The sequence below is a fragment of the Acanthopagrus latus genome, chromosome 15, assembly GCF_904848185.1.
Source record: "Acanthopagrus latus isolate v.2019 chromosome 15, fAcaLat1.1, whole genome shotgun sequence".
Classification (NCBI taxonomy): Eukaryota; Metazoa; Chordata; class Actinopteri; order Spariformes; family Sparidae; genus Acanthopagrus; species Acanthopagrus latus.
The window spans coordinates 7,021,619-7,048,183 of record NC_051053.1 but is presented as its reverse complement, the minus strand read 5'-3'; the positions used below and the strand labels follow the sequence as shown (position 1 = coordinate 7,048,183).

The following is a 26,565-nucleotide window of genomic DNA, read 5'->3' as shown; positions in this document are numbered from 1 at the left end:
AATGATGACTAAGACTTTTTAGGTTAAGTTCTTGTAAGGCTGTGTTTTGATGTTAGAGAGTGACGCACTGGGGCTTTTCGCCTAGTTTGTTTAATGAAAAATGATAAAACCCACTCATGATACTCCTATTAAACTCCTGAATAAAGCGTCCCTTGTATGAAATGTTGGTACCCAGCGTCAGGCAGAGAAAGAGGCACAAGCTGCAGCATAAACTGCAATTGCAATAGAGATTCTGTTTTTACCCCGCTTGACTCGGGCCATCATAAAGCAGGGGAAAGCAGTAAAAATCAGCTTTAGATTAGCTGAAGTGGGAAATAAAACAAGACACTTAAGACAGACTTAAGAGAAGTGCTTTGCAGGTGCTAAGTGCTGGTTCTTGACAATGTGGGTCATGTTGTGACAGACAAGTCTGGACTGCTCCCATGGTTTAGCACTCGGGCCGGCTGCATCCGTCTGACTGACGTTAGGGTGCAAGAAAGATAGAAGGGCCGTAATCTCCTAATCATTAAACCGGGAACTACAGGATGTAAAGAGATGTGGCTGCTGTCTGCCAGGGCTAAGTCGGAGGAAGTCAGGCTGCCGGAGTTAAGTGGAGCAATATCCTCCTCGCATGTGTGTGGGGGGGGGCCCGCCCTTGTTAACTGGGTGCTATCATGAGCAAACAGTCGCTCGGTCCCTCGCCGTATTGTGTGTTTGTGTCGGAGCGATGCCAAGGCCCGTCCCGACTCAGACCCGGAATGGTAAATAGGCTGTAATTTCGAGGCAGCGCAGCGTTTCTGCAGGCTCACATTGATCTGTCATTGACAAAGTTAATGAGCGTGGACATGAGGCACGGAGTCTCGCCACAAAGACATCAAAGTGCCGCCGCTGTGACTGGCCCGCTGTGAGACTGGCCTTCAGGCAGACACCCAGGCTGCCGCAACCCCTGACTCCCCAGGAGGGGCGAGGAGGAGTGAGGGGAGGGGAGGGGGATGGAGGTGGAGGGGATCTTGGCACCATGTGTGGAGGAGTTTGTATGTCTTCATCCCTTTCTCTCTGTCTCTTTCACACACACACACACACACACACACACACACACACATCTCTGGTGAGTGTTTGGCATGTGTTTGTGGTTTTTAAGCAGAGCTGATGGCAGAGCAGCAGCAACTTTTTGAGCAGCAAACAAGATTCCTAAACTCGATACCGTAATCCTCTGCTCACCACCTGCTGCTTGGGAACCTGCTGGCTACACACACATACATATGCACAGACACACACACAAAAGTTCTGCTACTAGGTAACCCGCTGGCTATCTGCCTTTTCATTCCTCTCTGTCAACAGCGAATAAGAGAAGGGGAAAAAGCAAAATCCAACAGCAAATATTAGCCCATGCAGACAAAGGCATTCCAGACAGGGTTGTCACTCTCGCCCGCTCATCCTTAAGGTCCCATCCTCCCCCTCCCCACCTCCCCACCTCCCACCCTCTCACACAGCCACTCCAGTCCCTTCCTTTATCTCCTCCCAAGGTCTCTCTTTTCAGCCTGCAGCGAGGCATCTCTCGCTATCGGTGGCGCTTTAATTCAGTCGTACAGCTCTCATTTCAGCATCATAAAATAAACTTTATTGGTCACACCCATAAAAATGTCAAGTTGTTCAACCAATCCAAAGTTGAGTTGGAAGAAAAATCAGTTTTTTGTTTTTTTTTATTTTGTCCCATGTCAAATGTCATTTTTACTGGACGAAATGTTTGGATATATTCTTCTAGTTTTTAATCAATGAAAAATGGTTGGAAAATTGAGTGTTTTTTTTGTCAGTGTAGTTGTTTTTTAGTCATTAGGTTGTATTGAACAATCAGTCAGTCTAGTCCATCCAAAACCAGTGGGCTGTCTCAGGATGTTTTAGGGTCAGAGGCGAGAAAAAAAAAAGGGGCCACAGCTGCAGGCAGTCGGACACCAGCTCGCAGAGAGTCGTGATGCATTTATTATTTGCCAGGTTTTGTCCACTGGCACCCCAGAATGCACTTTGTCATGTTTTATCGACCATAGCGGCATCTAAGAGGGCACTTTTTCACCCCCCCACTCCGCCTGAACAAAGGTTAAATGATCAGGACAGCTGTTTTGCTCTGATGGCATCAGTTAAAGGAATTCATTCTGTCATTTTCATGCCACTCAAATTCATTCTGATGGCAATGTGAAGCACAGATAAAGGCAGCACAAACACATGCTAATGAGTTAGCTGCTCATGTGTTGTGTGCTGTTGCTCCCTCTGCTATTTCTTATTTTTAACTTTGGCTGGCTTATACTCTGTGAATAAAGTCACTGCGACCTGATTCAGTCAGCAGCTTAAAAAAAAAACAATCAAGGTAAGGACCAAAACGGTAAAAGCAGGAGAGGACAGAGACCATCAATAACAGATTTTCACCCATTTTCTTCAAATCGACTGTTCATATTCTAGTCGTCCCTTTCCCCCCTCACCCCCTCAGCTCATGTCCTCCCTTCGCTTTAGTAGTCCTCCTGTTAGTCGTCTTCCTCCATCCCTCCCTCCCCTGCCTCTGGGGGTTCAGATGTCATCCTCATCCTTGTCAGAGGAGTCTAATGGATCGGTCACGCTCAGGGCCCTCCCAGCCTGACTCATGGAGCCGGGGGTCGAGAGGTCACAGCTAGGGTGAGATAGGAACCTCAGAGAGAGGACATCCGCTCGGCTGTTCCCAGCCGCGAGCGCGTCATGCGTTTGATTGTGTATGTATGGGTGTGTGTGTGTGTGTGTGTGTGCGCGCATATGTGTTATTTTCTCAGTAAACACCTTCTCTGTGCCAGTGCGCGGGGTAGCCCGGGGGACGTTTTGCACAGAGCAGTAAAACACACTGAGGAAAATAAATAGCAAAGTTCAGTCACGGGATGTAGCATTGTCAGGTAAGCATACAAAAGTGTGCTTACACACACACACACACACACACACACACACACACACTTTCTCTCTCTCTGTCTGGCATATCCATCACAGCCTCTCGGGGCCTCCTGTTCTTTGTAGAGGTCAGAGTTGAAAATGGTAGAGAGGACGCCTACATAGATGTACAGCGTTGTGTGTGTGTGTGTGTGTGTGTAGGCACCAGATCTGTGCACAGCCTCAGTGTTGATTAGGTCTAGACCAGCAGGGTGATCTATTGCCATCCCAAGAAACACAAACCAAATGTATGTCTGGCAACAAGGCAAGTCAACACATATGATGATGTATGACTGGAAGTTCTGAGGGTCAGCAGCACTTTTTCTCCCAACAGTTGATGGCCCTTCTTGTGGTTTTCCTGATAGTTGCAGGATTTTTTTTTCTTTTCGTCAGATCCTTTCTTTTTTTCACCCCCCCTCGGCGCAGATATGGTATGGGAGAGGGCTCGGCAGGCACCATTAATGCAGAGCACATTTCCACGCCGCCGCCGCCGCCGCTGCTGCAAATTTTCTTTTGTTTCATATTTGACTTGTGTGATTTTATATTGCCAGCCTATTGTGTCCTGTCCTCCCCTGCATCTTTATTATCCTTTGTTTCTCCTCCACCACCACCACCCTCCTCCTCCTCCACCTCCTCCTCCTCCTCCTCCTCCTCCCTCTCACTTTTTTCTCTCCCTTTTTTCCTTGGTGGTGAGTTTTAATTTCATGCCCCCTGCTCTGGCAGTTGGTCCTCCAGTGAATGCCAGGCTGGCTTTGTGACACACAGCTTCCTCGGGGGCTACCAGTCTCTCTAACACACAAACACACACACACACACACACACACACACACACAAATATGCATGCTCTCAGCCCCACGGCTATGAATCTGCATCCATGCAGAACTTATGGCAATAAAATGATCCAGAAGTTGCTTCTCAAGAGCGCACAAAGACGCATGCGGTCGGAGACGTGATCACACAAGCCGGCGCAGCGGCATGTCAGCTCTACCCGCTTGTACGATTGGACTTGATTCAGCGTTCACACATATGGAACAAAAAAGCCACTGTATTCCCGCTTATCCATCACAGCCGTCATTGTTTCAGTCATTTATCTAAAGGTATTGGCCTCATCTGGCTAGCGACAGTGCGCTAACTGTCCTGGCATGCATTCATTACTCCACACATACGACTCGCAGCCCCGGGGAGTAATCAGTCTTTATGCTAATGTTTGTGGATGATGATGGATGTGCTTCAGCCTCCATTGTGTTGAACTCTATCTGTTACAAAAAGGAAAGTCTTGTTTCCTTCATGCAGGGATATATTTATCTTTAGCCGCTCTTGACAAGATGACTCATAAAGATTATGCTGCCTTTGAAGTGCTTAAGATATTTCATTGATTCAGTTTGCTGCTGAAAGTAGACAAAGAGATGCTTTAGCGTAAGTCTGCCTGTGTGTGTGTGTGTGTGTGTGTGTGTGTGTGTGTGTGTGTGTGTGTGTGTGTGTGTGTGTGTGTGTGTGTGTGTGTGTGTGTGTGTGAGTGTCTCTGGTATGTGTGTTTGGCCCTTGTGGTAATAATCCAGTCCTACGGCTGCACCTCTGCAAGGGTTCATTAACCCTGAAAGCTCCGTCTTCCCAGGCCTCTTCTTCATCTCCTGAGCATTGCAGATCACATCTGCTGCTCCAGGCTGGCCACTCATTAATGAACACACCTCCAGGCCATGTGTGACACTTCTAAAATATATTAAGGAATGCAGGCTGGCGATGAATAAAAGAGGCGAGAAGGCCCTCCGTGGTGAAAGTTTTTGCCTTAAAGGGGCGGTTGAATCAAATCGCACTCATGTCATCATACCTAAGATTTTTTTCTCTTAGGTTTGTGTTGTCGGCTTAATTTGAAGGAGGTGAAGGAAATTTAATTCAGCGCTTGAAAGCAGGGGAAAAAAAAAAATACACAAAAGCGCCGTGTCTCTCCACGAAGGGTTTCACGGTTGTGCCGGATAATCTGCAGGCTTCACTGCAACAATTTACATTGGAACCACTTTTGACCGGAGAAACAGATCCAATGAAAACTGTTCTCATTGAGGTCTAAAGAATAATTGAAAATGTCTTGTCGAAGCAGAGAATCCATATCCACCAGCTGAAACAGTTGTCTTTGTCTGTCATTATGTGGTGGTTGTAACGCTCGCTTCACTCACTCCCCCGGCTTGCTTTGTATGTGGGCTGTCAGTGTGGGAGGATGAGGGTATTCCAGAGCAGCGTGGAGGACAGAGTAAACATCCAGAGCAGTCACTGATGTCCATTGTTACGCTCTTTTTCTCAGGACGACTCCCACCCACTGCAGCACAGCTGGGACCAACTCCATTGTCCTCTCCCTTCCTCTGCCAGCCTCAGCTCTGCTCTTACAAACAGAACACACACATACAAAATGTGCATGCTTGCAAACACACACACACACACACACACACACACACACACACACACACACAGGCGCTACCCCTCAAGGCTTAGTCACAATTCCAGCTGGGTACCTTTTGTCTCCTAGCAACCAGCACCTCTGCAATTTCTGGCCTTGCACCTCTAGTTTGGATTGAGAGCCCATCCTGACATTAGGTCTGCGCATGCACGCACACACACGCGCATAAGCTGACTAGAGTTGGGGTTTTGACTCGCTGGCTGAGTGAAATTGAATCTGAAAAGTATTGGGACGTTAGCTCTTGTGGAATGACTTTCTTTATGCAGTGAAGTTAATTAAGAGCAGTGATAGAAAAGGAGGGAGAAAATGAAAGCCCAGAGGCTTCGATTCACTTTCATTGCCTTTTTTTTTTTTTTTTTTTACGTAAAGCCCCAGTTTTTACTGGGGAATTGTAGAAGCCGTAGCCCACGGAAAGTAATTGACAGACACACTCGCATTAATTTAACAAAACTTCCTCAACGAAAACAGCAACCAACATTCAAATGTGGCCAGACAAGAGGAGGCAGGGCACAAATTTATTATGCGCAACCTAAATGAAATGTTGAGATCAAGACAGCAATTTGAAGAACGACAGCATTAAACAGAAAAAAAACAAACAGGAGTAATGATTCTGAGGGAGGCTGAAGTAAAATAAAGGAATTGAAAACATAGTTTAAAAGTTTGCCCGTGTGTGTGTTTTCCAGCGCTGAGTCTAGCCGCTTGCCTTCCTGACAGCCTCATGCAGTATTCATGCAGGATTTCCATAGTCTCAGAGACCCTGCAGTTATTTATTCATACCTTCCTGAATGCCTTTACTGACCCCTGACATGTACACACACCTGTCACGGGGGAGGAAATGCTGCCTTCTCAGACTTGTTTCACATACACACACTCACACACACAGACACACAGTGCCAGCTGACCAGTGGTTAACCTTTACCTCTTTACTTATGTAACAGGCTGTCTGGGATGAGCGGTACAGTCTGGCTGAGCAGATGGAGATGCGAGCTGAGCACTCCCGAGCACACAGGCTGAATTAATCCTCAGACCATTGTTTTTCAGTGCATCCACTGTGCAGGTCCTGTGAATTAGTGGTTCCCCTCGTTTTAGGACAGCCTAACCTCCGGAGAATCTATATTCTCGCACCCCTCTTTCTGCTTTAAATGCTCTTCGGCGACTACGCAGAGGTCGGCAATTAGTCGGTTTGGGCTGCTTCTTGTCTTTTCTGACACAGTGAAGAGACAACTTGAAGAAAGCCTCTTGCCTCTTTATACGTTTTTTGTAACACACATGTAGCGCTTTTGCCTGATTTGCTCTCAAAACTACTGTATAATAACCGTCATTAAGAAATGAATCAACTTTAGTTATTTCACTGCTGACAAACAATAAAAAGACATTTACTAGGCATAGCTAAAGGTTTATAAACCAGTTTGCCAGCCAAGTGTTTATCGATGAATCACACATTACGTATTAATCATTTACAAATATTCCAAGCATATGTTGTTACTTTACAGTAAACAACTGATTAGTGAAATTTAGTGAAGTTTGTTAACAGAGCTAACTGCTAACTAAAGTTGAATGTACCATCAATCGAACAATTATTAATGATGTCTGCCAAAACTGTAGTTAGAGCCTAAATTGTAGACCAGTGATAAGAAAATATCATCACCAGTTTTGATAACTGATCCTTTTTAAACGAAAACGCATGTAAAAACTGCTTCTAGCATTCCAAATGTGGATATTTGCCGAGTCACAGCTATGGATTTTGGACTGTTGCTCAAAAAGAAAACGCTGTCTCCAGTAACTTGTTAAATGCCATTTCTCAATCATCATATTAATCAAAAATGAGAATAGATATTAGCTGTGGCACTTTATAACAACCAAGTGAGTGAAAAGACAGACGAGCTTCCCCCTGCGTCGCTCTGTATCACAAAGGGAATAAAGGAGAGCGAAAAGTTACTTCAGGCAATGAAAAGCAGAATGTAGCGTCGTAACGTTTGACAGATTCATGCGGTGTTGCGCTGGTGCTATCAACAGGTGAAATCAGACACTTGGCTATAAACTAATCCTGCACTGGAGGAACCCACGGCCGTGCTGCTGTATACTGTGACGCACGAGTCGAATTCCACGTTCCACCATTTTTATTTGTCCTAGAGCTGTTCTCGTCTTCAGCTAACCACTAGTCACCTATAATGTGTGTTATGTGAAGCTCCGACTGCAGAGATATGGGGACGAGGAGGCCTGACACACTGCTGATTACATTGCTGTCTTGCTGCAGTAAGATAAGGTGTGTGTGTGTGTGTGTGTGTGTGTGTGTGTGTGTGTGTGAGAGAGAGAGAGAGTAAAAAGCGAGGTGCGTGTGTGCCCGTGAGCGCATGTGAGCGTGTCCTGTTAAAGATAAGGTGATACACGCCCGGGGTGAATTGTTGACTTGACGTCAGCCACAATGCACCTGTCTCATACATCACGGTGAGCAGGAGGCAGTATGGGTAACGGAGGGGGTAGAGCCCGCAGCCTTTATTGTTCCATCACTTCACCTCTCTCCTCCGTGCTGTGGGACGGCTTAATCTCCCACTCGACGCAGTGCTGTCTTATTTTCCCCACAGCAAAGGGATGCATATGTAATGCATAGGGCTCTGCTGGATGTCTTTTTTTTCATATATATTCGAATAAAGGCTAAATGGCAAAAAGAAACGTCAGTTGAAGTAGAATATTATGTAAGATAAATGCTGGAAATAATTACGAATGCATTTTTTTCAGTAAAGTTGGACTTTTGGACTTTGCAGCACTCTGGAGTTGTTGGAAATGTTCGGGTCACAAGAGTTCGGAACAATCCTACGCAGCCACCGCTGGAGCGCAATTCTACAAAAAGTTTAATACTAATAATATTAGTGTGGCCTCGTCTTTATCTGCCGAAACTTCTGGTTTAAACACAACGAATGGACATGCATTTGAATGTTGAGTTTGAATGTAACGAACAAAGCTGTAAAGCCTACATATCTACACATTTTACCCAAAGAGAAACTTGCTAAACATGTAGAGAAGTGATACATACCCAGCAGTAACAAGATGAAATGAAGGGAAGTCATGCATTTTTTTTTTTTTCCTTCTAATGACTTCTGCTATTTAGCCTTGGTGTCCTTGACTGTGTGTATCTAGGCAGGTACCTTTGGGCTGTTTTTAAGTTGAGCTTTCAGAGGGATTTGAACAGAGAGCAGGCCCGACATGGAGGTAGCTACACTGCTCACCTTCCCTCTGGCTTAGTCCTCTCTCCTCTCCTCTCCTCTCCTCTCCTCTCCTCTCCTCTCCTCTCCTCTCCTCCCCTCTCCTCCCCTCCCGCCTGATACTTTCCATGTGTGACGGCGACTGTGAGAGCTTAAAGTAATGACTGGGAGGTTTCACTCTCGATTACAGTGGGGCTGGAGAATAGAGGAGGCTGTGTACGGGTTCCTGAGAGAGAGGAAACGAGAAGATGATCTACGCTGGGGTTCATGTTGGTCAGCATTCATCAAATCTCCCTGCTCACCGTGTTTCATGTGTTTCTGTTTTTTTCTAACCCTGACCCTTTTCTCACACTGCGTCTCGATGCGGCTCAAGTGCATGGAGTCGATTAAGTGCCTTGAATGGCGTTCGGTCTACGTGTTGATTGAAACAGCTCCTGACCGTGTGCGTCTTGGCGACGGCCCTCTGATCTGGTATCAGCAGCCTGCGGTTAGGTGTGGTAGATCTGTCATCATAGGGGCTCAATAACGCTGACCTCAGACCAGCGCTTTTCTTCCAGGAAAAGCCGTCATCCGATCTCCGGGATCAGGTTCCACTTTCTAGGTAGCCAGCCGTTTACAAAGAGGCATCTTTAACTAGTTTAGTAGGACCACACAGTGTGTGTGTGTGTGTGTGTGTGTGTGTATCCGCCAGCGAGAGCAACCACCCAGATTGGCTTTGTTGTCTTCCTAAATGGCTGTCTCCTTCCCTTTCACTCCCGTCCCGACTCAGCGTGAAACATTAGTCCAATCGGGCAAAATGATTTCCAGGCTATTCTCCGAGATGGAGATCATTATTTCTGGCTTGGTGTGAGCCCCGCTGGCTAATGTGGGGATAGGTAATGGCAGTGATAATGGACCTGTTGAGAGGCATGTTCCCCCCCCCCCACCCCTCCCCTCCTCTTTCCTCTCTGTTCCTCTCACACTTCCCCTCCCATTGTCCGGCAGGTAGACAAGCATGATGGATGGACGGGGCTCGGGCCGCGTCCCCCACGCAAAGCGCCGCCACCGTACACCCCCGCCGTCAGTTGATAGCGCCTGTAAGCGCTTGTCGTGATCGATGCCGCTCAGGCCCGCTCCATCACTCAGCTTGACTGCCAATGAAAGGCTTGGACACACTCAGAAACACAAGACGACATAATGGCGGGGGGAAATTAGGTTGAATCGAGGGCTCCGGGAGAAACGGATAGATTTTCTCCCTTCTTTTCTTCGCCATGTTAACCCTTTCATTTGCTTCACGGGTGGCAGCGAAATGTATGCGCTCATAAGGGTTTTTTTTTTTTTTTTTTTAAGCCCACGAGTACACACAGACATCATGAATCATTTACAGTGAAAGAAGAGATGTGGGCAACAGTTAAACCAGCTCTGTCTTGATTCTCCGTGTGTGTGTGTGTGTCAGTGTGTCTGTCAACCCTCATGTGGGCTTGATAAGTTCCACTGACATTGTGTTTTCTCTTGGTGGTTGTCGAGCGTTCCAGTCTGGGAGCGCTGTGTGTTTCTCATCGGTCGGCGAGCTGCAGATGATTAGAGCGGAGTCCATCCATGAAATCCCCTTTAGGTCCCATCGAAAGGAGGAGAGACAGTTTGTGGATGCGTGTGTGTTATGAGAGCGGGGGGGGGGGACGGAGGGTGTTACGCTAGCTGTGTTTTTCAACATCTGAATAAATCACAAACCGTCTCCAGATGCGGCCTCCCTTTTTTTTCCCCCTCCTTCAGCATGTATAGATGACGTCGGCGGGTTAAGCGTACAAGCGAGCGCGCCGCCATGACGGTCTGCGAGATAATGCTGCTTGATGACTTATTTCCTGCGAGTCCATATAAATAAATAGAGGAAACGGAGACTAAAGCGAAGTGACTTGCAGCTCCGCTCCATCCCTTTTTCTCCCCGGCTGTTTTTTTAAAAAAAATTTTTGCACGAGTTTCGGAGGGCCGGTGTTGACATTATAGCTTCTTAAAAGAAATGAAAGATCTACAAAGACAAACAGATGCTGTTGAATTATGCTGCATTTGGTATCAGTGCCGTGTTTGTTTTTCATTAGGGTTCTTTGTAGAGCCTATATTTAGTCCTAGAAGGGGAGGAAAAAACGAGAGACGTTCTCTCCTGGGTTTTTTTGTGCGCGAGTGTTCCTGAAGCAGCTTGTTTATTCCTTTCTCTTTACAAAAGCAGCAGTTTTTCTCCTCCTCCCACTGAGCTCCCATCCAGCTCCCTCCTCCTCTCATCTCCACCACAAAGGGACCAGAGGAACACCTTACACACCCGGCGCGCTTGCGTGTACTCTGTCCCTGCATGATAATTTCCGCGAACACGAATGAGGGGTTTTTTTTTTGTTTTGTTTTGTTTTTTCATTTTATTTTTAACACTGTGTTTTTGACCTCCAGATGATAATGGTAATCATGATGATGATGATGATGATGGTGATGGCGGTGGTGGTGGTGGTGGTGTCTGGCTCCCTTGTCCAGATTGCACGGACTGCTGCGTGGAGGTACAAAACACAGAGGGGGGAAGAGAGGGAAAGTGAAGGGAGACGCAGCTAGGAGGCATGTTTATCATTTATTTTAGCGAGAAAGAAAGCAGCAGCGGGTTAGGTGCAGAGAGAGAGACGGGTGAGAATGGGGGGGGGGTGGGTGAGAAGGAAGGCGGAGATACTCTTGACCGCACACAGACACACTCAGTCACTCTCTCCGGGCCACACACACACACACACACACGCCTGTGTTTTGGCAAGCACCCAAAGGCCCTGCAGCCTCGATCCATACTCTTTCTCACCTCATTCTCTTTATGTTATCCCCCACTCTTAACACCTTCCCTCTTTTTTCATCTGCCTGACATGGCGGGTTTGCTGTCTTCTTCAGTTCTCTGGACCCAAACCAAAGATGTGTCTGCGCGTAAATCTTAACACAGTATTTTTTCTCCGCTTCATCGAGACCTTTCAAAATCTCAGAAAATGATGCTTCCTTCCCAACCTTGCCGTCCTCTTTTTTTTTTTTTTCAATCGTTGCTGTCTTATAGTTTGTTGGAGGTTGCAGCTCCTGACGGGGCTGATGGCTCAATTTCTACAACTGATTGAGCCACCATTAACTTCCTTTACCTGCTCCTCCCTGCTGCTGCTGCCACATCACTGTCAGAGAGCTGTTTTTAAGTCTTTTGGTGCAAGTCAGCAGTCAGTTGAGAATAGTCCAAATTGAGGTACTTGCGAGTTAATTACAGTTATCAGGTATCTGAGTGCTGATAATATAAATGACACGAAGCTTGAACATTCCGCTTTCAACTCTGTGTTAATGGTGAGTTTTTCTTTCATAAATGAGACCTAATTATGGTCTAATTAATTCAGTATTCAAAGGAGACACATTGTGCTCATTTTCATGTTCAGAGTTTTATTTTTGGTGACTACAAGAATAGATTTATGTGCGTTATTGCTCAGAAAACATCAGTTTTCTCGGGCTGTCCGGTGCAGCAGCTCTGCGTTCCCCCTCTCTCTGAAACGCTCTGTTTTAGCTCCTGTCTCTTAAAGGCCCCTCCCCCTACCAAAAACCCGGTCTGCGCTGACTGGTCAGCACACACACACCTGAGCCAGTGCAGCTAACAATAACAGACCAGCAGTGTTAAATCGATCATTAGGGGGCAAAGGGGCTGCTAAGCGTAACTTGCGCGAACGTGTGACATGGTGATGCAGTGTGATGTCAAAAAGTCACGGAATTAAAGGCGGGACTACTGACGAGGCGGTTGAGGAGTGTTTCCTGTGGGAGAGTTTGACCTTTTTAATGCTCGGGGTTTTTTACACAGACAAGAACAAATAAAACACTCACATACAAACGCATAATAGGTCCCAGTTAGGGTTCATGGCTATTCATGGCCTGCCTGTTGCCGTCTTCTTTATTTAATTTATTGTACTGGTCCAGGTCAAAGTCTCATGTCTATAGTTCCCAGTAAGACTTTAGCCCCCTATTTTGGTGACTTTACTCCCACATTTTCTTTTTTCTCACCACATTTTGCTCCCAGCAGAGCTGCTGCTCCTACACCATACTATAACAGAGCACTAATATTAGCAGTTTAGGAAAACAGAAAACAAAGTGTGGACGTGGACATAAACAAATTGTGCATGAAGGGTTTGGTTTGTTTATTTGACTGCATCGCCCCTTTAGTTGCAGGATCCTGTTGGTGCGTTTCCAAGTTGAGCCACTTCTTCTCCGAGAGCCCGCAGATTATGTGTGTGGTTGTTTATGTGTGTGTGTGTGTGTGTGTGTGTGTGTGTGTGTGTGTGTGTGTGTGTGTGTGTGTGTGTGTGTGTGCGTGTGTGTGTGTGTGTGTGCGTCTGCTTGTGGGTTTGTTCTTTTTTTTTCACCGTGCAGGGAGGAAGAAAGTAGTTAGCAGTTAGTGGCAGCACACTACCATTCTTTTAACAGCCCTCACACACCTCATTAACTCTCTTAATGAGTAAGTAATCAGACACATTCCCCCTCCGTCTTTCTGTCCTCCTCTCCCGCTTTAAATGGACAAATAAAATTAAGAGCATTTGGCAGCGGCAAACATTTTCTTATCATGCAATCGGGTAAAGAAATCAAGAAAACAAACCGTCCATTTTTGACGCCCCCCCCCCCCCCCCCCAAAAAAAAATAAATGAACCTACACTGGCACATGCACGGGCACCTCTTTTCGAGATCTAATCAGTCACAAACTCAGTTGTTAAGTTTTTACAGGATGTGGTTATTCCGTATTTTAAGACGGGAATAACAATGTTTTTCTTAGCTTAACTGTATATAGATCTCTGAATGTGTGATGGGCTGAATAGACGGAGTGAGGAAAGCAAAACTCCAGCCACGTCCACACCGTCGTGGATAAGGTGTCATTTACATGTTGAGAGATTTCCATCCAGCACTCTCGGGCCATTTTCTTTGCTTTTTGAAATGTAAGACTGCTATAAAGCCATCTGACAATTTCCTCTAGTGAGCGGTCGTTTGCCACATTTGCCGGATCAAATGACAGCCGTTTTTCCCAATCCACTCCTCAGGGTACTGTGCTGTGAGCTTCAGATTGACACTCATTCACTTTATTGCGTGTTTTGAGAAACTGTTATTTAAAAAAAACAAGCAGCCTCAGCAGGTCTTGAAACAGCGAGAAGAAAACCGCATGGCTAACGCCTTTAAATCCCCTTTCATACTGAGCAAAGACACTGACACAACATAACAAGCCAGGCAGTATTTTCTAGCAGGTCACTTTTTTTTTTTTTTTTTTCATTTGTAAAAAGACACGCCAAGTTTGGTGTGAAAATGATATTATTTTAGCAGAAGAAGAAAAAAAAAAACGACAGCGAGAAGAAGACAGAGAGTCGTCGACGTGAACAGTTGGTTTGAACGGGGTCACTGAAGGAGTCTGTGGTGCGGAGTACACACTTCCACATAAATCCTTAAATGGCAGTGTGTGTTTCACCTCAATGAAACCTTTAAAACCAAGACATCAAAACATCAGCTCATCCCCTCTGATTTATGATCCCCTGTGTCAGCCACTGTCAACCAACTGTGCGAGGGGAGGTTATGAAATCTTTAGGGTATGAAAGAGACAGTTGTTTGTTTTCACATGTAGGCATGTGTGCACACGTGTCCATGCGCATGTTTTCATTTGTGCGTTTAAAAGCTGTGCATCACTTTCCCACAGAGAAGCGCGAGGTGGAGCCTGGAGCCCTGGAGGGGTTTCCACCGGAGAAAGGCTGCCGCAGCATCCTGAGGAACTCATTTCACTGTCAGAACTAAAGATTAAAATAAAGATTCAAAGTGTGATTATCATAAGCATTTTAATTGGTGGGCTTAGCGTCTGATCAGCTCCGCAGCCACAGTAGGCATTTGAGCCATGCAGAAGAGAGCTGTGTACAGTATTAACGCAGTGCACTGAGATCCAGATCAGAGGTTAATGATGTGAATCAGACAGGAACCAGACATTACCTTCAACGTGCGGCTAATCTCCAGACCAGGCGCCTTGAGCTATGTCTGATAACGTGGCTAATTATTCCAGATACACACTCGGCGGGGACTCCTGTAAATAGGCATATCAGCAGCCGAGTTTAACGTCGGAGCGCTGTACACTGACTAAACCATGCCATTGTTTGAGGTCTCATACGAGTGAAAACTTTTTTTAAAAAAAGGAAAAAGTCCTGACCGCAGCGTGTTAGTGGCTACGGCTCATACGGCGAGGACACACCTGAAAACATGTGTGCTGCCTCATCATTAGGGCCACAATGGGAATGAACTGCGAGCAACGTCACCTAAAGAGAGCCAGGCTACGTTAATGAACTAACTGCCCACTCGGAGGCATGTAGTGCATTAAGGTAAATCTATACCAGGTCTGTTTCGGCACGCTCACTCTCGCTCACTCGGGCATCGCTTCACACACCTGTAATGAAAAAGGACTGGCGGGCACGCTGCGTGCCGGATATAAGGAAAAAGTCGCTGGTCTGACATCATTACAGCAGTCTGCGAGATGCCTGGGGGCCTGGAGCGGGGCCGGAGGCCGCTGCCATGCCGCAGGATAGTCGTCATAGCGTTGTAATGAGTGCATGGAAGGAGTCTGGGCAGCGGAGAGTGCGGCGTGGCTCTGGCGGCTTCCATGAATCCTTTTACCCTGAACAGGGCTGAGCAAGTGGAGCGAAGTCTGGGAGTTATGACCTGTGCCCTTGCTTCTGTGTTCTGACTCCAGCAATACTTACAGACGGAATTCAAGTACCATGAATTACATGTTCAAGCAGAATGTATCATTTTATTTTGGTAAAACGAGACCCTGTATAAGTCTAATTAAGGTCTAATTTGTTAAATATTCAAGCTTCGTGGCTTTGCAATGCCAGCCTGTTGCTGTAGGAGATGCGCCAGCTGTAGTTAACTGGCAGCATTCACTCTCAAAATCACTATTTTTATGTTTCAGGTTGTTGAAGTGAATCCATCAACAATAAAGGACAGACATTATAACATTACAGGAAACCAAAATATGAAAGAAATGTATGGCATGGATTATTGTGAACCGGCCGACATCACAACTATCACTCCCACAGGAGAGGCGAACTCAAGTAAAGGAAGGGACTCTCAACTTAAACACATACTGTATATATTCTTGGAAGTCCTCCCAGTCAAAAAATAAACTCTAACCACGTAGATTTGTGCAATTATAATCAGAGATAAAGACACATATAACCATGAGGTTCACCAAGGTGATTTCAGAAAGTGTAAATTGGTGTCAGTTATGGAGAAGCAAAGGACAAAGAGAAAGGAAGCAGTTTTTTTTTTCTTTGTCATTTCTGCTCATGCCACTTTGCTTGTTAACTATGTTTGGGCTTCCTCTCAAGTGATGCACTGCGGTGGTATCTGCCGGAGGGCCGTAACATCAGATTTACTGTCATGACTAAGCAATGGAGACCATGGTGGCCAATATCCCTCTTTGTGGTGACTGTTCTCACATAATCATGTCTGTTTTTGAAGGGATCAGTGCTTCCCTGAAAATCTGCCTCCAAACTAATCAGAAATGTCAAACATCTCGGAGCCAACACGCAGCCGGGGCCGAGCTTAGAAAATACCAGCGAGGGGCAACCACAGACTATGTAAAATGCAGCATGGTCTCCCACAGAAATGTCCTGTTTGCCGTTTTGAGAATGTGTAAATGCAGAAATGTAGCGTTGCTAAATTTAATATCGCCCTGGCTCCCGTAGGAGTCGAACCCGTCGATAAATCCTTAAAGGACACAGAAGACTGCGGACTCCAAAACCGTGACCACTGTGATTATTCCGTTATATGTGACAGAGGAGAAGAACAAACCAGGCAGAGGGAGAAAGGCAATATAAGTAAGCGAGAGAAAGGCAGACTTTTTGGCACGATAGATAGCATCATTTAGGGTTGTCATGGGGCCTTCTTTTTTTTTTTTTCTTTTGCGCTCGCATTGTCCCAGAACAGACCTACAGTCACAGAGTGACCTCCCACGACCTCAGCATCTAATCCAATCAAACAGCTCCATAAATGGGAGCATATAGATCACTCCAGCCAATCGTGTTATAGCGTGCTAATGGGATTATGGGGGGGTTTTAGTGAGCGGATTCCACCCCGGAGCTTTCATTTTTTTTTTTTTTACTACTTACACACTTACGCATTGTATTCATATTGTCAGAGCCGTCCCGCCCCGTCTCGCATTCCAGCTTCTCGTGCCTGTCTCCGTCTCTCTGTCTGTCGTCCTCTCCTCACACCTACTGTACTGAAGCCTCTGGCGCTCAAACAATGCCGTCCTCGCGTAGCAATCTGTTATCATTTTTTATTGTTACCCGGGAGCGAACACACACGTACAGACACACACCGAAAAAGACATACTGCACCTCCTCCATATGTCCGCAGGGAGAAGTAGCGTTTGCAGTGCAATGTGTGTGTGTGTGTGTGTGTTTATTGTGGGAAGGTGAGGAGAAGGTGAGGGGACTAATTAGTTATCAGATAGAGCGCATGGCCAGGTAGACCAAAAGCATTCCTCTCGCACTGGAGCCGCCTTGATAAGAGGCACCAATATAGCCCGGGTGCCAGACTGACTCAGCTTTCAACTCTGCACTCGGGGCTGTTTTGCCAAGAGAACAACAAAGGAGCTGGAGGGAGCTGAACAACTATTCTGGCTCCCATGCTCGCTTGGTGAGGAGACGTGAGGCACGGTTTGATGTTTGCGATATGATCCTGCAAAATGTGGCAGGCTGACAGGACAGATAGATCGCTGTTGTTTAATTGCCTAAATTGCCTGCTAACTGTGTGGCACCGGATATCTCGGTGAGAGCAGATGTTATGCAGATTTGATGAGGAAATAAAAACCCCCGAAAAAAAAAAAAAACCTCAGATGATAAAATTAGAAAGTGCCATTAGACGGAATATTTATGTTCTCTTTGAACACAAGCCAGCGATGTGTGTGTTTTTTTTTTTGCACATCTGTACACGCAGGTCGCATTTTTGTCAGCGTGAATAACAACCTGGTAACAACAGCCGTTGTCTGTGCTGTTGAAATGTGACGCAGATAAATCGACTGCTTATCTGTTTATGTAAGGAATGTAAGTGCTCGTTTTTATGGTCATGTCATGTTAAAGGAGACCTTTTGTGTTTTGTTTTGTTTTTTCTTTCTCTAGTGTGTTATACATGTTCTTGTGCATGTAAAAAGGGCTTGAGCTCGTCTCTCCCACATAAAACACTGCTCCTGGAACACATCGTCAGCAGTTCCGCCTTTAATTCCGTGACCTCGTGACATTACACCATGTCACAGAGTCACATGTTTGCATAAATTATGCCTAGCGACTAGTTTAGAATAGGAATTGGTTCAGTTCAGTTGCTCTGTGGTTCAGACAACTGCAGCACTGGACAGTTTATGAGCATTAGAGCATGTAAACCTATTCTAGTAGTAACCCAAAACAAGATAATGAACCAGAAAATGAGCGTAATAGGTCTCACACCTATCCTCTGATGGGGTGAGAGAGTCAAGACGAAACAGGACCCAACAAGTTACAGCCGACTGCCAAGTTGCAGCTCTATAGGCCCGTGCATTAGAGTCCCGTGAACTACTGAACCAATGCATGTTCAAGCAGAAGGGATCATTATGTGTTGTTGAAAGTTCAACGCTCGCCTTGGATTTTGATATGTTCAAACAACAATAAAGCAAACAAGCAAATTCCATGTTTAATTGTGGTGTACTTGCAGTTGCCTGCGGAGCGCTGTTTTAATTTCTTCGGCACCATGAAGGCACAACCACTCATTCATTAGCTCGATTGCACAACACAACCGCTGTGGTGTGTTTTTTTGCTCCCCTCTTTTGTGTCTCGGCTGAAACAATGTGTGCGCAATGTTCATTCTGGGGTTTGGGGGGGGGGGTCTGGAGAGGTTTGACCCGATGGGGACACTGTGAGCCTGATCTCGTTTTATTACCCCATGGGGTTTTTATAAGTGTGGATACTTGTTGTGTGCTTCATGGGAATGCGTGCTGTGGCGGGCATCATGATTAAATAAGCACAAGTCATCAAAGAGTGCAGTTGTGTGAGTAGTTTTATAGATTGTGGTGGCTTCATCTTTTCTATGGGCGACCATAAGTACTCTGTTTACGTCTGTCCGAGCTATGGGAGCGCTTCTTGCGTGTGTGTGTGCTTCAAGACAGGAGCCTCTCTGGCAGCGCCCTATAGTTTTCCTGTGTGGTGTGTCTGTGTGTGTGTGCGTGGACGAGGGGCAGAGTCTTTCAGAATGAGGTTAGCTCACCATTTAAACGTCAGACAAAAGACTCTGCTAATTAAAACTATGGCTACTTGTGTTTCACTCACCCACCCACCTTCCCTCCCTCCTCCCCTCTCTCACCCGCTTACTTTCCACACACATGCACATTTCAAAGGCCTAATTTGTACCCACCGTTAAACGCTGGACACACACACACACACACACACACACACACACACACAGTCCAATACTAAAAGATAATTTCCTTTGTGCCGCAGCGCCTTAATGAATCCACCCGACTGGATCAGCGAGGACCCCTCATTGGTCGCTGCCCCGCTGCCCGTTTGTTCGGGCTGGCAGCGAGGTTGGCACTTCACACCAGAGCGTGGTCAAGGCACAGAGAACAAATTATAGCATGAGTGAACAGTGGATAATACAGCCACTATAAAATAACCACTGCATTGTGAGTGGAGCTCTCCGTGTAGTACCACACCTCAGGGTTTTGGCAGGGAGGAAACAGCCGCCCTCAGCTTTCTGTTCTGCTCCGATGAGTGTGGTTAAAGACCGAGCGACACTGAATAGTCTGCGAATTCTGCTGGTTGAAAAGCATGCTTTAAACCACTGGAAATCCAACATTAACACAGGAAATTGTCGTTAATATTGCTTCCAAAAAAGGGTCCATTTTAAAGCCAAACCAAACCAAGCCATGCTCAAGGAAAAGTTTATGTGTGACTAACCCCTGCTTATTGTCTCCACAGAGATCTGAGCGAGAACTTCATCCAGTCCATCCCCAGGAAAGCCTTCAGAGGAGCTACAGACATCAAAAACCTGTGAGTATCTCACACTTTGCAGTAAGGGTGGACAAACTAAGGCTTGTTTTCATTATTGATGAAAGCTGCCGTAAGCCTTATCATTATTTTTCCTGACAGGACCGCCTCTTTATGGAGTTTTCTGTCCTGGTTGGATAAAGTGGGCAGGCATAACAGAACATAAAAATGCCCATCACAAGTTCGGGGGGCTCGTGATGGTCAAAAGATACAGTCAAAAGATATTTAGTGTATTATTATGGAAGTAAGAGCTGTGCAGTTAATCACAATAAGGCAAAGTGCAATATCCAAATCAAGAGTCAGCATTTATTGGTGAAGGTAAAATATGTATAGAACATCACTATTATGAAGAAATGCAGTGCTGCAGAGATGGCGTGGCCTACAAATCTTGTTTTCCAGATGAAAGAAAACACGTTTGTTTCGGTGAAAATGAAAATTCTCATGGAAATATTAAAATTCCCACAAATCGTGAGGGTTGTCATGACTCATATCTCAGTCACAATGCCTGTCAAAATAATCCTAAAATGATTTTTTTTCTCTTAATCAAATCACATTTAAAGCTACTTTAAGTGAACAACAGAAGACTGTAGAGCTTAAGCATTTTGCGCAAAGTTGGTGTGTGTGTGTGTGTGTGTGTGCGTGCGTGCATGTCCAGTGGGTTCTACATCACCGCTGAGTAGACGAGCTCACACACAAGCGGCTCCCCAAAGACGGCTTGTAGCGACTGTGATTTACATCTTAACCAGATTAGATGCACGCTCGCACACGGACACAAGATTCATGAGGTGCATCGATGCAGATAAACAATCACTAAAGTCCCTTCTTGCCACTCTTGGGGTAACATGAGCTGAGATGACTAAACCAGTATCGATTTTCCATAGTCCATCAGTGTACTGCTTACTGTATCGATGGTTACAACTACCCCGCGGGGAGACGGAGGGGTAGTGTTCTTGTGTAACAAAGCCTCTCTCTCTCTCTCTCTCTCTCTCCTGTGTGCTCTGCAGGCAGCTGGATAAAAACCACATCGGCTGCATCGAGGACGGAGCCTTCAGAGCTCTGCGAGGCTTGGAAGTGCTGTAAGTATCTGAAGCGTTGCCGTTCATCCAGCCCCACCCTGACTCATTGCATTAAAGCACTTAGTTAAATTAAGATATTGTTTTTGCCTTTCTAATAACCATAACTAATACACATACAGCACAGACCTTTAATTAGTGCGGCCTCGGTTATTATGCCAAAATACCCCCAGTGGGCCTCGCGAGGGGGCCTGCATCATGGAGACCAAGCTCCATTAACTCATTGTTCCACGCAGTTGACAGCAGCGTTCCCCACCATCACATTAACACCCCCCACCCTACCCACCCTTCCAACCACTCCTCCCCCCTGCATCCTCCACCCCATCCAGTCTGACGAGGCAGCTCCAACCATCTCGATCAAAAATCCCATTCAAGCGAGCGCTCCCCACCCCGGACGCATTGGTGACCGCCTTATTCAGTTTCTTTTCTGAAACATTCAATTAATCATCTCTTGTCAAAAATCATAATCACAGGCCTCCGTCAGAGCTCTCCACCTGAAACAATGTAGACTAACAGTGCGGGCCGGCCGGGGGGACAAAGGCACTTTGACAGCCATGTTATTTTTATGGTGAAAGACGGTGTTGTGCGTGTGTGTGTGTGTGTTTGTGGGGTATTTTCAGGGGGTGGGGAGACACACACAAAAAAGAAAGCCATTAAAGGCTGCTTTCATGGCGTGGATGGATTGCAGATGTAGTGATAGGGTTGTCATAATGGTGTAAGAGGGGACGGGGCGGGCTTGTTGTGATGGGGTCTGTATGTATAGGTTTTATGGGGGAGGAGGACAGGTCGTGTTAAAAGGGGGGAGCAGGTTGAAATATGGTAAGGAGCTATTAGGCTGATTGAAATGACCTGATTCTCTCGCCGCAGCTGATGCCCAGGGTTCGAGGGAAGCGCGTGCGAGCGTGTACGCGTCTACAAGTTGAGGGCACTCATGATCATGCTCTGTGCGCGTATATTTGCATGCACGACTGTACACTTGCGTGGGAGGTGCGAGGGCTCCCCATCTGTGTGGAATGAGGTGTTATATTCCCAGCGGGATGCCACAAAGAGAGGCGGAGAGAGAACTGAGAGAGCGAAAGGGGGGACGGATTCAAAAAGGATGGAGCGGAAGAGGACAACGGCGGCTCCCTTTGAACTGTTTATTTTTAAAGATGGCTCTTCTCGCCCACGCTGACGATGTGACTTTGTTCGCTCTTTTCTCTTTTCCGCAGAACGCTGAACAACAACAACATCAGCAGCATCCCCGTCTCCAGCTTCAACCACATGCCCAAACTACGAACCTTGTAAGTCCCACCTATCCCACAGCGCTCTCTTTCCCCCCTCTGGAAGTGTTCTTTGATATACAGCTAGATTCCACATGCACAGTGGAGGAAAGTGCTGAAGCGATCTCAATGGGATGTCATTCCAGGCAGTGTTGGGAGGCAGCCATAGCCACAGAGCACCACAGAAGGGGTCTGAAGCGATGCCAGGGGCCATTATCCCCTCCATCTAAAGCACACACAACAACAACTGGCCCAGATAGACGCAAATAGCCCCAGAGGCCTATTGTGTATTGTGCATTGTACGTGATTACTAAATCTGAAATTATGTACAAATTAAAACAATTACGCCTGCTGAAACTCTCGGAGCCGTGACTCCTCGCGGCCGCACTTGGGCTTCCTCGCTCCCAGTGGGGTTTCATTATATAGCTCTTCTGGTTGTGTGTGCACTACGTGTCCGTGCACATGGGTTCGCAAGTTAGCATACGTGCTCCAGAGGTCCACCGCACCACAGCGCAGAGTTATTCTGGACAGGCACAGCATTCCAGGAATGCCGTGTTTGGAGTGTTGGGTTTAGAAGAGTCCTCTTTAGTGTTGCTCCCTTTTAGAATGTGCCATTTACAATCATCCACGCAGCGTATCATTTAGTGCGTTTCGCCACAGCGATTGGATGTGATGAGTTCCGGGAAAAAAAATAGACACTTTTAGTGCTATTTGCGTCTTCAGCTGCTGGTGTTTAGAGGATCTTTGAAGGCATCCATGTTGATTTCTTTTCTCTCTCTCTTTTTTTTCTTTAAACAGCCGTCTCCACTCCAACAATCTGAACTGCGACTGTCACCTGGCCTGGCTGGCCCAGTGGCTCAGACAGAGGCCCACGATTGGGTTGTTCACCCAGTGTACTTCCCCTACCGAGCTCAGAGGACTGAATGTGGCAGAGGTGCAGAAACACGAGTTCAGCTGCTCAGGTAAGACTAAACTTCAGGAGACAGATACCACAGGAACATTTCATACTTGTTGGTTATAAGTCGTGTTCAGCGGCTTGTTTCAAAAAGGGTTGGAGTGGCAGCATTTTTGTTCCACGTCGTACGCTTTGATCAAATCACTCGTGCCAAAAAAAACTCCCCGTCCTTGCTGCGAGATAGCCTCCCTCCTCTCCCATTGTGTTTTTGTGTCAGCGTATTCACCTGGCAGCCACCTGACAGCTCGTCTGCCCCCCCGGGCAACCCCGCGGCTCTCCTCTGGCCCCTTTCATGTGTCTCCAGCTTTCATGAGCTGGTAGCGGTGCCAGGAAAATGCCATGACACGTACATTAAACACCACAGCCAGAGGAAAGGCTGCCCCCACCGACAGCAGGAGGACGAGGCGGAGGAGCCCTTCCTCTCAGTCGTCGGGGGACAGGGATTACTGTCGCACGGATTAGAACTTTCTCCCTGGCTATGTGTGTGAGAGAGAGCATGTGCATGTGGGCGTGGCATGGCGTGCATTGGGGTTATCATATCAGGACAATGGAAAAACAGCATGAGAAACCTCCGCTCCCCACAAGGCCATCTCCCTCTCAACACCAGCTGCGAGGGGTGTTTGCGTCTATGTTTGCGTGTGTTTTTGTGTGTGTGTGTGTGTGTGTGTGTGTCGCTCTCTCTCCATGGGTTGTGATTTTTACGCAGCCATAAGGCGTGACAGCACAGATCATTAACTATTCATTGCCCAGGGAAAGAGACTCAAAGCGTGGGAGTGTAACAATTCCAGTTACGAAAGAAAGGGGAGCAAGGGGGTGTCGCAGAAACGTTGGGGTCTGGAAGGATGCAGCTACAGGAAGTCGTGATTCCATCATGTGTTTCATCATGCGAGAATTTTAACAGGGTGTATCTTGAAGAAGTTTCCGGTAGATTGACACTGATTGGTCCTCCTAGAGTCTCAGTAGGCGAATAATCATTCACATTTTTGGGGGGCAAAACAAACAACAGGATGAAAACAGAATCTGTTGCGATTTTCCTCTGCCTCCCTGTGCACAAATACACAGTCATGCATTCGCGCAAATGTGTGCTTGCACACACACACACACACACACACACACACACACACGTACTCCCCGTTTCCTCTTGAGTGGATGAGTGACCAGAAGTTGAACTCCCACTGAAGGACTCATTAGGGACTGCTTCGCTGGCACACACACACATACACATACATATACTTCTTTTTAGTGTTCTCGATGTTCGGCGCTATGTTTGTGCTCAGTCTGTGCTGTGACCAGGCCAGGCCACCTGCGGGGGATTTTGGGGCGGGGTGGCGCTGTGTTAGAGAGAAAAAAAGAAAGAGGCATGATGTTGTTGTGCGAGGCAGGAGAAGGAAAACGGGGTAAAGCGGTAGGGTTATTAGTCGGCGCAGCGCTCTCAGCCGGCATCGTGACTCACCAACCGTCACTCCCAGCTTTCGGCTGGAAAGCATCTCGATATTGTAAATTTTTTGTCAGTAATGAGCGGAGTAGCACATTTACTGCTTCACTTCGAGGAATAATATCATATTTTTCCAAGCAGTCCTAAATCTAGGGCTCATTATTTTCTGTTTTTAAAGACCAATGATTTTTTTTTTACTTTGTATCTATACAAAAAATCCCAGTAAAAAAATAACATTTGCAGAGCAAACATTTTTACTTAACTTTTTTACTTCTAATCACTTACTCAGGTGCATGGCCAGCAGCTCAGTTCTGTTTTCTCTCCATTCCTGCCTTCACTTCTCTATGACCGGATGCAGGTCTTCTAAATGAATCATAAACCTCTGGCTCTGATTTAGATTAAAATGACTTTGGCCCTAGTTTGTCTGAATGCCCTCCACAAAACATTTACACCTGACCCCTCTTTGCTCCCCTTGATCACTTACGGGAGATGTAACTAAGGTTAGAAGCTGCTTCTGCCAATTTTAAGGTTATATGACAGAAAATTAATGACCATTGTACTGAAATACTGCTCCCAAGGAATACAAAATGAAGTAAAAATATTATGCTTGAATGAGAAAAGGACTAATAAATCGCTCGAAGGGTGGAATAAAATATGACTCCTGTAGTGGAGAACAGGGAAGAAGTGAGTCTATAAAGAGTGAAAACAGGTTGAATCCAACTGTTGTCCTGAAAAGGAAGTTGAGGAAAGAGACGAATGGGAAGGAAGCCAGCGATAACATTTCGAAAACGACGAGAGAAATGGGGTGGAGTGAGGTTGAATGTAAGGACTCGCGAGCAAATGGACAGGAGGTAATGGGTTGCGGTGACAGTCGTCGGCGGAGATGCGGGAGTGGAGGGGCTGAAAATGAGGACGCTAAAGAGGCGTGAGAGAGAGCATAAAGAGCAGCTGGATGAGTGGAGAGAGGCAGAGAGGTGAAAGCAAATGAAGCGAGGGGAAATGGAGTGGTGGAGACGGCGGACGGGGAGGAGATAATGGGGAAAACAGCGGTGGGGAAGAGCAGGGGACGAGCGCACATCAAACAGCTTCACCTCAAGTATACCTGTCAGAGAGCTGTCATTGTTAAGGCCGCTCCAGCTGTGCACTGCACTCTCCCTGATCCCAGGCCTGTCAAATATGCCATGTTAGATCAGAAGGGAGTTCTTCTGTGGCCTACACCTGATCCCAGATCTGTCAAAGCTCTGCCATCCCACATCACACGGCCTCGCGTCACGTGGGCGTGAGCGACTGAGGGAGTGTCGATTCGCGCTCTTCGTGCTATTTGTTGTGTTAACATGATTACCAGATCTGTCAAAGCATCTCGGCCCCCCTTCAGATTATCGATTATGATTGGTCGGATACATGAGGCCTGACCTTAAACGTTCCGCGCTTTCTACATGCTCCCGGAGCTGGAGCCAGTAATTTCATGGTGGAGCACAACATTTTGGGAGTTTTGAGAACTGTGCTGTATTCAGCCGCTGACTTTCACCATCACTCGCTCCGTCTCTCCTCTCCCTGATTCTCCACCACACACACCCCCCTTATACACACCCCACCCCACTCTCCCTCGCCAACATTTTCCACACAGGCTGAGCGATGGATAGGAAGTTGATCAAATATTCATGGTTTGAAACTCGGATTAGTAATGCTGTGTAAATGAGGCCATTTAAAAGTCTGTTTTATTCATTTTATCTGGGTTAGGCTTGTACATCTAGTACACACACACACACACACACACACACACCAAACACGCTGTACCGGCAGTGCGAGCACCCGCTCTCCACCATATCTTTGACAGTGCCGCAGCTATTTGAACAGGTATCTAGAGACAGCGTGATGGGTTGTGTGCTCTGTATGCAAATTGAGAAAAGTTGAAGTGTCTCAGAACAAATGGAAGTGAAGAGGTGGGTGGGGTGGGGTGGGGGGGGGGGTGTAAAGCTGAATGTGCAGAATGGCATCAATTCCACCCAGAGAACGCAGACTCAGGAGGAAAATTTGCGGCAAGATCAATGGATGTTATTGGGAGGCCTTCAATCGGCGCTCCAGCTCTATTATTCATGTCTTTCTTCCCCTCTCAATGTACTGTGGCACTCCTTTCATAGATAACCTAGTTTCTTGCCCATTGATTCTCAAGGATGTACGCCTTTACCATGAAGTCAAGAGTAGGATG

At 46.6% G+C, this 26,565-nt stretch overlaps 1 protein-coding gene across 5 annotated transcripts in view; it reads left to right on the top strand.

Annotated features, from left to right (window-relative positions):
• The window catches only part of slit1a (slit homolog 1a (Drosophila)), a 93,825-nt gene that overhangs the window by 32,900 nt on the left and 34,360 nt on the right, over positions 1-26,565 (top strand). For all 5 annotated transcript variants that reach the window (XM_037124431.1, XM_037124433.1, XM_037124430.1 and 2 more), the window contains exons 5-8: positions 19,563-19,634; positions 20,636-20,707; positions 21,916-21,987; positions 22,765-22,928. In XM_037124431.1, coding sequence (XP_036980326.1) covers positions 19,563-19,634; positions 20,636-20,707; positions 21,916-21,987; positions 22,765-22,928 — 380 coding nt within the window. The remainder of the gene's footprint in view (positions 1-19,562; positions 19,635-20,635; positions 20,708-21,915; positions 21,988-22,764; positions 22,929-26,565) is intronic.